The sequence below is a fragment of the Centroberyx affinis genome, unplaced genomic scaffold, assembly GCF_046629955.1.
Source record: "Centroberyx affinis isolate AG114_WGS23_722 - 3 ecotype Tasmania unplaced genomic scaffold, CSIRO-AGI_Caff_v1 ptg000760l_1, whole genome shotgun sequence".
Taxonomy (NCBI): domain Eukaryota; kingdom Metazoa; phylum Chordata; class Actinopteri; order Beryciformes; family Berycidae; genus Centroberyx; species Centroberyx affinis.
Window position 1 is genome coordinate 91,778 of NW_027279372.1, and position 14,160 is coordinate 105,937.

Here is a 14,160-nt window from a genome sequence, read left to right on the forward strand (position 1 = left end):
GATTGTTTAAGGCAGGTAAATAGCCTACTTGATTCTGTTTTTTTTTCCTCAAAAGACAAAAAGCACACTAGCCTTCTCCTTAGTTACAGTGGAATTACAGAAAGGTTTGATTGATTTTAAATTAAAAAAAAAGACAGGATTTACATTAAATATATAACTTTTTATCTCTGTGGCAGAGAACTGATCTTTTCTCTGTCTAATCAGAAATAATCTGACTATTATCTGTTTGAAAAAAACAGGAAAGATCCATCATGTGCCACAAAAATTCACATTTTCTGGTCATTACAGAGGATGTGTCTCTCCCAGCACATTGGTGAATGTAGTTTTGGACCATACATATCTTGTTTTACTTTTCAACTAAAGTTCCCCTCAGGGATCATTAAAGTTCATCTAATACAATGCAATTGAAGTGATCATTGCAGGAGACTCAAAAAGGTGAAGCAAAACACAACTCACAGCCTCGGCCATAATGATATATGCTATATATATATATATGCTGATACTATATATATATATGTGAGTATTTAGAAGTATTTGTGCGTGTGCAAGTATTTCATATACCCTGTATGTGCTAATATTTCACGTGTATATTTGAACGTCTGAATAAAACCGTACTGTGTGTGTATGTGTGTGTGATTGACTATAGTGCACATTCCAGTTATTGTATACAGCTAGTTAATGGCTACATAGAAATACAGGTATTACATACCCAATGACACACTTAAAAATAACCCATCCATAAGTATTGTACAAGAACAACACGTCTTGGTCTTTTCCAACTTGATGTTGAAAAGATACTGATGCAACGTGTTTAAATGTAATACAAGATGTGCTATCCCAAATTGCAAGGGTGTTGGCAGGCTGCCTTCTAGGCCCCAGTTCATCTATGTATATTCACCAACCTGTGGTGAGGACAGTAAATTGAAAATGATCTAAGATTAGCTGATTTCAATCTTCCTATGTCCCTTTTTTTTGACAAAATGCAACGCAATATTGCTTGCAATATTCCACTGAAACTGTAAAGGTCCAGTGCAATGAGAATCACATTTCATGGTATCATGGTATTGCTTAATAAAGGTTTTGATTATGTAAAGTTACCCCAAAAAACAAATGTGAAAGAAATGTATCCAATGCCCTTTGACAATCTCTCCCTCTGGTTCTCAACAGAATGAAGCAATGTTACATATCTAGATAATCTACTTCCTGGTGTAAATGCTGTAATAAAAAAGGCAGATTTTAATGAATGCTCTGATTGGCCAACAGTATGCATAGGTAATGGGACAGTATGAAAGACAGACGAAAAAAAAGCTACTGAAAGTTTGCCTTGGTGGAAAATAGCAATGTACAGTAGAGCAATGTAGGCTGCTGTAAAATGACATTATTTGCAATTTCTTACTTCTCTCCTTATCTTGAACATGCATACCATTTTTCATTAGACTACTAAAGCTAAGTGGACAAGAGACCTGGTCTGTGTGGGGGTGTGCCCAGGCAGAGACTGCGAGAGAGACACTTCTGTTGTTAACCCCCCCGGCTGGTACTTTCTATTTGGCATGGAATTCAATGTCTCCACTTAGGACATGATGGCCAACCAGAAATGGATCTCGCTAAGCAGGCTGACAGTTCCGCGCCCCCCCACAACCCACTGAGAACTGGCCGAGCACAGAGGAAGGGCCACTAAAGCCGATGCAACTAATTAAGATGAGCCACCAAAAGGGAGCTTGCTTTTCCTGACTGAATTCAAATCACTGCACTAGATCTTTAAAAAATATACTGCGACATTGACTAAGAGGCTCTTTAGGTGTGGTGGTAGTGCAGATGCTTGAAATGCCTAAGGCCATGGGTTCAAGCACCTCAAATACACTCTGCAAGCTACTAATGTGTGAGTATGTGTGGTCCTCCTGATCGTTACTATTTTGTTTCTCCAGGCTGAGTTAGGGTTAGGGTTAGGGTTAGGGTTAGGGTTAGGGTTAGGGTTAGGGTTAGGGTTAGGTGTGTATATAAGCTGGCTTGTCTTCAGTGCTGGTTTACCTCTGCGACAACAGAGGCTTCATGGCTATCTAGTTGTATGGCGGCTGTCAAATACACATCCAGAGCTGTAGGCCAGTGTTCGTCAAGCTCGGACAGGCCTGACAGTATGTTACATTGCAAGGACTTGGGGAACGCTACGGTGGCATAACATAGCACGACCGAATCGAAATTTCAAATCAAATTTCTATTTTGGGGAATTTCTATTTTCCCGCGTTGCCACTTCGGGCCAAGCCTCGGAACAGTGTTGTAGATTATACAGAGGGATCGTGGCCCCTTCATCATATCCTCTTGCGGTCGCCGCTGCTGTGCTTCGCCTGGACGTTTTTCCCAGTGCCCACACACCTCACCCCCTCCAGCAGCATGGGAGTGCCGTGATGTGGGTCTGGATGGAGGGAGAAAGGGGGACGGAGGGTGGGAGTGGGAGTGCAGAGAGAAATACAGATAGATGAAGAGAGAAAAATAGAGGTGGCATTATATAACTCATTTTCCAATGACAGGCTGAGAGATCCGGACTGGAATTAAACTTGCTTCTTCACAGAATCAAATGACCTGTTACATTAGCACATGTAAATAAATATATAAAAAATACTTCCTTTCTCTCTTAAAGCTGCACAAGGCAAATTGTCATGTAAAAGTCCACATGCCTTATTAGCCTGCAACAGAGAAGACTGTCCCATCCATACTAATTGAGATGCATAGAACTTAAGAGTGACATCCAAAGTGACTCCTAAACAGCAGTAAGTATGGCAAGCCAAATGGATCAAAACCAATAAAAATGATTTCACTCTAGCATAGACCAATCATATTCTTTTCTGTACATTTCTTATTATACATGTCAAATGCACACATTTATATGTTATTATACATGTATGATAAGGCCTTATCATATGTGCATAATAAGAACTATGTGTTATCATACCTGTATTACAAGAACTGGAATGTGTGTGATAAGAGAGCCTGTCTTGTATACAATTTCAGACCAATCAATGGATTTCTTATTCATTCAGCAATGACCTATATATGATAATAGACTTCAGTGGTGAATCAATAAGAATAAGGCTTTCTTATCATACACGTTCCATATGTTATCATATGCGTATGATAAGGTATAACTTATACCATACGCATATGATAACATATGAAACGCGTATAATAAGAGATGTACAGAAAAGAATGTGATTGGCCAGTCTGACAGTGAAGTAGTTTTGATTGGTCATTATGTCATTATATGAATGTAGTCAATGGACGGTCCTCATGAGGATAGAAGTACAAGGATGTGTGTGTGTGTGTGTGTGTGTGTGTGTGTGTGTGTGTGAGTACCTACCCATGACCCTGGCCTGGAGCCTGACCTTCAGACAGGTGTCTTTCTTTCCTCTGGTGACAAGAGTGAGCTCCTCCTGTAGCACCCCCTCCTGGTGAGTCTTGTACTCACACGTTACCTTTACTCCTCCTAAAGGGAGAGGAGGTGCTGGCGTTATATGCTTGAATATTAACAGTCTTATCATGCCAATCAAGCACTTCGGATGGAGAGAGATGGAGAGGAGTAGATGAAGAGGGAGGGATGGGATGTAGGGGAACAGATTAGATAGGGGGAAATAGGATGAGAAAGAGAGTGAGAACCCTCAATTCATTGTGCAAGGTCATCAGAGAGATAGAGGAAGAGCTGACTTAGGGAAGTTGCATTTCACACTCTGAAATGAAGTTGTAGACCCAAAGAACTGATGAAGCTAAACCTGCCAGCTCATTCATCTGTGTAGGATGTGCCATACGCTGAGCTCTCTAGCAGAACACTCTGTCTCATGAGTTGATTGGTGCATGTCCTTCATTTGATGCAGAAGCTTCCAAAAGCCACTTTGGTGGACTTGGCAGACTGGAGAGGGAGGCTGCCAAGTCAAAATGTTGCTGGCTTAGGTCCGAGAACTAACAGTGCCCCGCCTGAGCAATGGCCTTAGAAAATGTATCATTTATATTTGTTACTCCAGAGTTTTTGGACATCCTGTAAAGCTGTGGTTCTTAAAGTAGAGATTAAATTAAAAATGCATTTTTAACCCTTTTAGATCACATCCCCGGTCATATTGTGCACCTATTTAAAAATATATGCCAAAAAAAATACAAAAAATCAATTTCTTTGTATTCTTATATCAAAATCCAATCATGTTTTCTTCCTGTAAAACAAAATATGCCGTGTGCTTACGTAAGCATGAACCAACCATTTTCAACCAATAATATCATGACATCCACCCATCAATCATTCTTCAACCTCTAGCTAGTCACACCGGTCATATAAAACCGCACTTCACCGTTTCTGGGTCGTAGCTGACAGAGCAATATGGAGAGAGAGAGGAAGAGATGTGTGTTTGGATATCAGTGGGCAAAAACTTTGTTTTCATTTCCAAAACAATGTCGCTGAGGTCGAATTCATTCATCTCTCCCATGTCCTCCTCCTGATCTAACAACAGGTGAGGGAGGTGTGTGTGGAGCCAGCAGTCCTCTGTAGCTCCGTTTCTCTCTGTAGCTCTGTATCGCGCTAAACTCTAAGCCCCGCCCACTGTTTAGCGGTCCAATCAAATGTGAAGGATTTTATTTAAATCCCTCTTGTAACTGTACACCGCTCAAATATTCTGTTTTCACTGGGAAATACGTCACAGTACAGAAGCTAAAGACGCTCTAACTTCCGTTTCAGTGGGACTTTAACTATGTGCCATCTAGAGACATGTGTACGCAGGTTTTCATTCCAACCACACGACCCAGCAGCTAATTTCACTCATTAGCACACCTTCCACCAGAGACGAGGAACGAATAAATCATCTGCTGCAGTGTTTGGCTGGAATGAAAGCCTGTACACATGGCTCTCAATGGCACATGGTTTGGAGACTGATGCTGTAGAGGAAACACTTGAGTAAATGAGGGATATAAAGTATATTGAAAGCAGCTTCCAAACAGATATGGTCCTTGAGATAATTATGCAATTAACTAAGGCTGGGTATTGGCAAGGACCTCACGATACGATACGTATCACGATACATGGGTCACGACACGATTGTATCACGATACATTGCGATACGATACATATTGCTATAACATTGCAATAATTTAAAAATAGAGCTGAAAATACAACTTGCTGTGTACCACCTGGGTAGTCTAATATGTACATCACATTATATTGATAACTCAGCAGACAAATTGAGTCAAAACTATTTAATTCAAAGGGATTTGAGGGAAATTTAAGGACATTTTAAATCTGTTTAAAACATGAATATTTTTTTTTTAATGTATCGATACGAGGGGCTGGAAAATTGATACAGTATCATGGAAAAAAATATTGCAATACTCAGCTCTATCGATTTTTTTGCACAGCCCTAGAATTAACATCCCATCATGCTTAGGGACATGTATGAAAATGCTGAACTGTTGCCCTTATTTTTGGCTACTGCTGCTCAAAACAGAGATCTCAGAGTGACATTTGTGTTTGAGCACGTTTGGCCAAAGCTTCACTGATGAAGACTGCTCAACTTGCTGATGTTTCATGAGGAGCAGTAGCTAGCGGAAGTCTGAAGGAAAGACATCGCCAACTAGGGCCAACAGTGGACGGATGCGCAAACTCCTTGACGGCAATGTCAAGAGAACTGGTTGAGAAGCAAGGACAAGAGACAGTCAGCTGACAAATCTCAATATAAGGCCTGAGCAGACAGTTTTATCAAGTATTGATAAAGTGTTGAGAACCATCTTACAATGTACTTGAGTGGAACAAACACAGGCATTGGTCTACTGAACAGTGGAAAAAGTCATATAGTCAGATCCCTCACCATGTTCTCAACAAGTGCATGTGTGTCGCAAACCAAAATTTGTCTACCTGCCAGAGTGCTTATTACCCTCAGAGAAACGTTCTGGCGGTTCCATCACGGTATTGGCTGCATTTTCCTGGCAAGGTTTAGGTCCGCTGAGCCCCTTATGCCACATTCACATCATAGTGGAGGAAGCAAGTTACTTTAAAATCAACCACAAACACACTGCAGCAGATATTGCTCACATTTTGCAAGTAGAGTTGATCGTATCAGAGTGAATATAACTGATAGTTTTGATTTTAATTACCTTGGACTGGCAGCATCGGTGGATTCCCTGCCAGGTTCGCATCTGTGTTGACACACTTCCACAATTTGTGGCACCAAGTGGTAAATATCGGCGCCAACCAAAAATCCCCAGAAGTCCTATTTGTAAGTACCACTAAGAGGCAGACGTGAATGTTTTTTCCCAGTCGTCCGCTTGTATTCAAAGTAATTCCGATATGACGTGAACATGAATAAATTAGAGCAGTGGTTCTCAACCATGTGCCCATGTGCCGTGTTTTCATTCCAATAAAAACTACACCCATTAGCTCCTCCTTTCTGCATCCTCTTGGGCCTTGATGGCATATGGTTGAGAACCACTGCCTTAGAAGTCAAGAAGCCATTCTGGGTGATCATGTTCATCCTATGGGCATTTCTATCCTGATGGCAGTGGAACATTCCAGGATGACAGTGCCTCCATCCACAGGGCACCATTGGTTACTGAAAGGGCAGGTCAGCATGAAAGTCATATAAAGCAGATACCGTGACCCTCTCAGTCACCAGATCTAAACCCAATGGAACACCTATGGGAGATTCTGTAGCGGCATTTGAAATAGCATTTTACACCGCCATCATCAAAACAACTAATAATGGATTTTTTTTATGGAATGAAGGCGATGCATCCTTCCAATACACTTTAGACACACACAAAAATCTATACCAATGTGTACTGAAGCTGTTCTTGTGGTTCATGGTGACCCGATTCCCTATTTGGACGCTTCTTATTGATGATTCCTTTATTTGGCTTAGGTTTTTGGGTTTGTTTCCTGTATAGTGTGTGCATGCAAGTGTCTACATACATGATACCATACTATATATACCATATATATTACATACACATATCAATAGGTAGATATGCTGTGTGTGTATGCATGTTTTCATGATACACACATATAATACAATACCTGCTCCAAGGGCAGGTGCTGAAATCTAACCTACCCTTACTTCCATACTGTGATACAACTCTATGGCCAGTTGCTTGAAATACGTTTTTGCAGTTGTATTTATCCTTGTAAAAAAAAAGACCCACACATGCATGAACTAACATCCTCAAATCGTTAGGACAATAAGAGTACTGATAACCATTGATTTGTCAAGAGATCTGACCGTAAACCTGCGGGTCTTACCAAAAAAAGACACTCTGGAAACCCCAGAGGTCAGCTCATATTTACGTGTGTGTGTGTGTGTGTGTGTTGTAATCAGAGCAGTTCTATTGATCCGTCAGGTCTCCTCGGCAGCTGGAAACTGTCTGATGACGACAGTATTTTGACCTCTGTGTCCTCAGCTGATGGAATGATTGAAAGAAAGAGGGAGATGGATAGATGGGGATAGACACAGACAGACAGACAGACAGACAGACAGACAGATAATAGCCAATCCAGCAAGACAGACAAACAGGCTGGTAGACCAAGAGGCAGGCAGACAGCCAGGTGGCGAGTCACACAGTGTACTCTCTGGTGTGGATTTGATTAAAATTTTCTATCTATCCATCCATCCATCTATCCATCCATCCATCCATCCATCCAGTGCAACCAGCCCACTCTATAAATAGCCATCTACCCAGTTATCATAAACAGTCACTGCACCTTCCAGTTTGGATATAACACAGTTACAGGCAGCCATGTGAAGTATGAGGCTGAATGGAAAAATGTCCTCAGCAAAAAACATGTATGCTCGCTTGAGACAAAAAATCAAAAAAAATATGTGACAAATAGTGGTGAAAGCACGTTTGTTGCATAAATGGTGCAGTCTTGGCAGGTCAGCTAGGCAAACTGTTCGATCTCACTGCACAACAGTTCACAAGTGGATTTGTAAAATATCATAAAATATCTGTCAAGTGCATTTCTTTGTTTTTGTATTAGTATGAAAGTATGAAATATGGCCAACATCATCTTGCAACTAAAGACCAATAACAACTTACCAAATATGGATCTATACATCCACACTAATCAATTCTTTCTCTTCAACCCAGCAACTGATGGAAATGCAACTAATTAGAGGAGATTTCATCATGGGGAACTATAGATCAGTCTTTGTCCATCAAATGTGTACTATCTCGAACGGATTTTGATGGAACTTCACTGTGTTCTGCCATTTTCAAAATGATACTGAAAAGTTGAATGAAAATGACATGAAAAGGTGAAGTAAAAAATTTGAACAACCAATCATATCTCCCACACTGCATGTTGGAATGGCATGAAATATGGTGCACATATCCAGCTGTCCTTGCTCTACGAATTTTCCTCCAGAACTATCAATCACTATTTTGCAGCTTTCCCCCCAAGTGCCTTTTTGTACTGATCTGATTTCCAACATTGCTGTAAACCACAAGATAAGGTGTTCTGGATTTCTTTCCTTCCTGCACACTTGTTTACTATCAATGCCTGTTTTATAATCTGTGAATGATTAGCCACAATGAAACAAAAAATGATTTTTCACCTTAATTTCCCCATGTCATAATATACACCTACTTAACCTACTACAACTACTTACTAAAAAAAACTGCATTTTTATTTTGCTATATTTTCATATGAAAATCCCATTACTCTGACTTACTGGAAACAGCATATTGTTAGTGCTTACTTCATTGTGTACCAGTAGGTGCAAATCCCAAATACAACTGCTTTTCTCTCCCTAACTGCTATTCCATTGGTTTCAATGATCAGTTTGAATGATCCCTCCCCACATTATATCCCACCCCAACATCCTATTCAACAAATAAGGAAGAATGATGCTCATGAAGTGCCATTTCATTGTGATTTTAAATAAAAAAAAGTCAATTTCTAGAGGTCCAGTCCACTCACTTCTTCCTGTCCCACCCAATAAACATCCACAAGGTGACTTATTTGTTACTGATTGGCCAACAGCAACTGCACCATTCATGTTTACTGTTGCCAGCCAGCATACAGGACCTACCCTCTAATGTGGAGCTAATGCGGTGGACCCGGAGGCTGGAGGCTCGGGAGGCTGGGGAGGAGGAGGGGAGGCAGCAGAGCTCTCTGCCCAGCGTGGGGACGTCGGGGACGGTGAAGACGATCTCATAACAGTGGTGGCTCCTCAGGAAGCCAGCCTGGAGAGAGGGAGGAGAGGGCAGGGGGAAGGAGAAGACAGGGAGGAGGGAAGGAGAGAGTGTAAGGGAGAGGTAAGGAAGGAGATAGGGGGAGGAGAGAAAGGGCAAGGATTAAGATGGAGAAAGATGTTAATTTCATGGAAAGCTGAAATTGCTGATGTTAATGTCCCATTGTCGTGGTTGAGAAGTGAATCTGCTTATATTGATTTTGCTTTGGCGAGAAGTACTTTTCATGTCGATAAAGCACCTCTGAACTGAACTGAAAGACAGCGGGAGAAAGAGAATTCACAATGTAAAAAAAAAAAAGCCTTTATTGAACCACTGCAAAAACCCAAATTCAGAAATCAACTTGCTCAGGCCCTATGAAAAATGAAAAATGAGGGAACCCACATGAGCATAACAACCCTGAAAGAGAGGGAGGGTGGGAAAGACAGCGAGGAAGATGGTTCAATGTCACAATATTCTGTCTGCACTGAGTGTATGGCCAGCCTAGCTTCATCCTGCCCATTCCCTAAGCTTGAACCTTTTTTGTTTTTTGCTAAATATTTTTTATTGTAAACAGTATTAAACGACATAACAATGAGCATGTGGGAGTACATTTTAGAATTTTTAACCATAGGCAAATAAAAATGACAGTAAGGAACACTCACATTATACACATAAAAGAAAGAAGAACAGAAGAAAAAACAGCAAAAGTACAAAACACCAAGAACCCAAGCACACCAACATACACACACCCCACCCTGGCTCAGTAAGAGTGAAGAGTACACACACACATAACAGAATTTACCAAACCAGCCCTTAGTCTGGCAGGACCTGCAAGTCTGTAAAGTATGATAAAAAAGGTTGCCATTTGTGAAAAAACTCATCAGTATATCCTCTCATTGTAGATTTAATTTTCTCAAGTTTGAGAAAAAACACAGTGTCTCTGAACCACTGTGAAACAGAGGGAGGGTTAGGAGATTTCCACTGTAGGAGAAGGTGACGTCTGGCTAGAAAAGATGTGAAATTAATAATTTATTTTTGCACAGAATTGAATCGACCTGACTCATCCGGGGTCCCAAAGATAGCAATCAATGGACAGGGCTGTAGACGTGTGATTCCCAAACACTGAATGCTGAGCAAATGACGTGACTGATGGAAATTACACCCACTCCGTATACGTGGACTTCAACAACCACAGACACACACTCAAACACACGCGCAAATCGGACACACCTTGACCAGGTAGCCGCCATCCTTCTCTGGGATGGCGATGAGGGTCGAGTTGTTTGACTGGTCGTCTCGCCGCGTTGGAGAACCAGGGGGCTCGTCGTCATCAGGGAATCGCACGCCACCCCCTTTGGAGGTGGAGCCTGGCCATAGAGAGACAATAGAGGTTTCAAACCCACCAATGTCAGCTGGCGCCATCGTCAAGGTCCATTAGAGAATTGGCTGTATGCAAATAATGGCTAAATATATTACAACCGGGCAAGAAATATAGAGATACCTGAAAAACATTGGTGTAGTCGGTCAATTCTACGGACGCTGAGAACGGCGTTGCAATTATTTTTTTAATGCCGTTATCTCGAGATCGCGAGTTAATTATCTGGTAATCTCGAGATAAGAAAGCTGGTTTTCTCGAGATAACGGGTTAATTTATCTCGTTATCTCGAGAAAACAAAAGCTAGAGTTGCTACAGTTGTCAAGACGCCATCTATGCATGCTGGCATGGCACTCCTGAGCTCTGATAAACATTATAAGTAATAAGAGGAAACGGGTAACGGATAACGGGTTGATTATGTCGTTATCTCGAGATAACAACGCTTGTTTTCTCGAGATAACAAGATAATTAACTTGTGATCTCGAGATAATTAACTCGTGATCTCGAGATAACGGCATCAAAAAGAAATAATTGCAAGCACGGCTGTTCTCGGCTTCCGTACAATTCACTAATGTTCACCAAAGTAAAAGTGAATAGTGTGATAAGGTGGATTTGTTTCCAAATGTAGGTTACTGCGACACAGTAAACTGTCTTGTCTTTAGCCCTAGTCTCTACTTCACAACACTGAGTTGTAGCTTGAGAAGAGTCAGCTGAGTTACCCTGAACAGTTTATTACCTCCGCCAAGGAGGTTATGTTTTCGGTGCCGTTTGTTTGACTGTTAGCAGGATTACGGAAAAACTACTGGCCCGATTTTCATGAAACTTGGTGGAAGGGTGTAGCATGGGCCAAGGAAGAACCCATTCAATTTTGGAGCGGATGCAGATCCGACTCACGAACAAGCAATAATAGCACAAACCTTGGCGGAGGTCTGCGCTCTCCGAGTGCCCTTCTAGTTATTTAAAAAAAAAAATTAGGCATTTAGCTGACAGGCAATGAGAGAGTAGGGTTCAGCGCCTTGCTCAAGGACACTTCAACAGGACACATTGGCTGTTGCAGGGATCAAACATGAGACTGGTTATGGGACATTCTCTCTAACCACTAGGCCAAAGTGCTGCCCTTCAACCTAAGCCTGATTCTAAGACCACTACTACAGTGTCACACGCACACACACACACACATGAACACACATGCAAGCACGCCGCGAAGACACGAAGACGTGGCCACAGACAGCGAAGGACCTACCTTTTCTTCCTGTTGCCATGGCAATGTGGTTAGGGACCAGGAAGTGATGGATAATACCCCGATGATGTCATCACCGACCTCCTGTAGCGTAAGGACAGACAATGACAGAAAAGAGAGAGAGAGACAGAGACAGAGTGTGGAAAAGACAGAGAGAAAGAGAGAGAGACAGAACAATACTGCAGGTCTGAAAATGTAGGCTATGTGTTGCATAATCTGCTGCGGAAAAAAAAACTAGGAAACAGTTTCTGAAATTGAGGTGTTTTCGCTGTCCTGGGCTTCATAAGGGATGGGACGGTGTGTATTGATGTCACACGCTCCACTGGATATAGGCACTGTATTGATCTTTAACCTCGCTCCCGCCCCTTTCCTCTCTTTCTTTCCTTCCTTCTTATGCGTTTGCACACAGACGTGACTTCTTGTTTCTTCTTGTTTTTACGTTATTTATGATTTTACAGCAATTCTTTTACACATTTTGAGATGAGGTACATTTTGACATGATCTGTAGATAAACACACACATCTGCACATGCACAATCACACATAATCCCATATACGTATAGCCTACATATATATCTATATGCACATATACATACACATATTGCATGGCAATGCAAAAAAAATACATCACCATTCACACATATCCAACTATCTACATACATACATAGCATAATGGTCCTCTTAGTCACCAGCCCAACTCCTAGTCTAATGTAGTTAGGAACATAGCTCATATCCATCCTTCCCCAATTCTCAAACTATCCCACCTTTCATGAATAATTAGTCGTTCTAGGCTTACTTGGGTCATACATTCTTCCATCCTACTGTAATGTTTTACATAGTTTCTGAATCTCTCCAAACACATTTCTTCTACGCCTCTACATTTAACAATAAAGTATTATTATATTATTTATGGAGTTATTCTGCACCTTTAAATCTCCCAGTAGCACGATTTGTAGTGAAAGATCAATAAATATATTATGATTTGCTAACCGTTTCTGTATCTGTGTCCAGAAAACTGCCACCAGGGGGCAGTACCAATAAAGATGTACCAATAAAGATGTTGTCTCCTTCTTTGTTATGTTCTGTTTTGATCCCTGTGGATGCCAAGTATAAGCTGAAAAACATATCTTGTCTAACCAAAGCTGAAAAACATATCTCCTCTAACCAAAGGCGATCTTGTCAAAATGTGCTACCTGAGTGTGTCTGCTTCCTCAGTGAGAAATAAACCCAGGAATCAGTAAATCAAGTATGACAGAAAGCCAATGCACTTGGGTTTTGTTGCTAGCGTCAGTATCAGGGCAAACAGTAGCCAATGTGTGGGGCTGCCAGCTTAACGTCACATCAACAAAATCAGGTCTCAAGGGAGGTGTTGCTCCCATTATCCAAAAGCACAAAGCAGCATCAATCATGTGGCTGAAATGGTAGGGTGCTCCACTTTCAATCAAAGTCAAAAAACAAACACTCCCACCAGCAGTGTCCCCAAAATATACATTTTTTTAAAGGGGCAGTAAATATGTTTTTCTTGCCTCTTAGCACAAAATGGAAATAATATATCTGTAGTGGTTGATACGGTTGTTGATCAATACCAATGACTCAAAGATTACTTGGCCAGACTTGTGTAAGTTCTATCAATGTAATTCCTGCTGGTTGCAGGTGAATTTTAAATCTTCACAACTTTTGTTTAGAGGCCTTTTTTTTTTAGCGGCGGTGTGCAGAAACATGTAAATTGAGGCATTAGGAATGCACGATTCATCAACCCCGAGGTCGTTTACATTAAAAGACAGGCTAAAATATCCTGCAACATTCAGCAAGAAAATTGGACAATGGCTGCATGGCTTTTTTCTTTTTATTGGACAATGACTATCTCCTATCTCCACTGCGGTAGGGCTAGGCTCACTGTGTGGCTGGGACACTGTGTGGCTGGGACTGCCAGCCCTTATTCATCATCTGGTGCCTAGGCATGGAGAAGGAGGAGCAGAACACAGTATCTAGCAGTGCCTAAGGGTGTGTAAATAGTGTATTTGTATATGGTTTCTTTGCAATGGGCCCTACTGCTCCGCTGGTGCTCCGCTAAAAGTTAAACAAACATTTTGTGGGTCCATAAAATCTCCCATTAATTTTCTATTGCTCATGGTCACAAATATGATTTGTTGTTTTGGATTAATTTCGGTGCCGTGATGCATGAAGCTGAGATGCAGTTTTCAAACAATCAAGATTCAATGCTGCCAAGCTCCAAAAGCATGTTAGTGAACCAGAGTGATCAAAATTCATTGATCGTAGCGCATGTGTGCTCCTCGGAGTGTGACAGACTGTTTGAAACGTAGCCTCCATAATCACATGGAACTATAATAGTC

General features: G+C 41.3%; 1 protein-coding gene across 1 annotated transcript; it reads right to left on the reverse strand.

Annotated features, from left to right (window-relative positions):
- Positions 1 to 2,306: 2,306 nt before the first annotated feature.
- Positions 2,307 to 11,829, reverse strand: LOC139644622 (adipose secreted signaling protein). Its single transcript, XM_071520058.1, has 5 exons — positions 11,811 to 11,829; positions 10,423 to 10,559; positions 9,051 to 9,204; positions 3,353 to 3,478; positions 2,307 to 2,410 (listed from the first exon to the last, which is right to left on the reverse strand). Exons 1-5 carry the CDS (start codon positions 11,827 to 11,829, stop codon positions 2,307 to 2,309), a joined length of 540 nt encoding a protein of 179 aa, XP_071376159.1.
- Between the last annotated feature and the right edge of the window lie 2,331 nt (positions 11,830 to 14,160).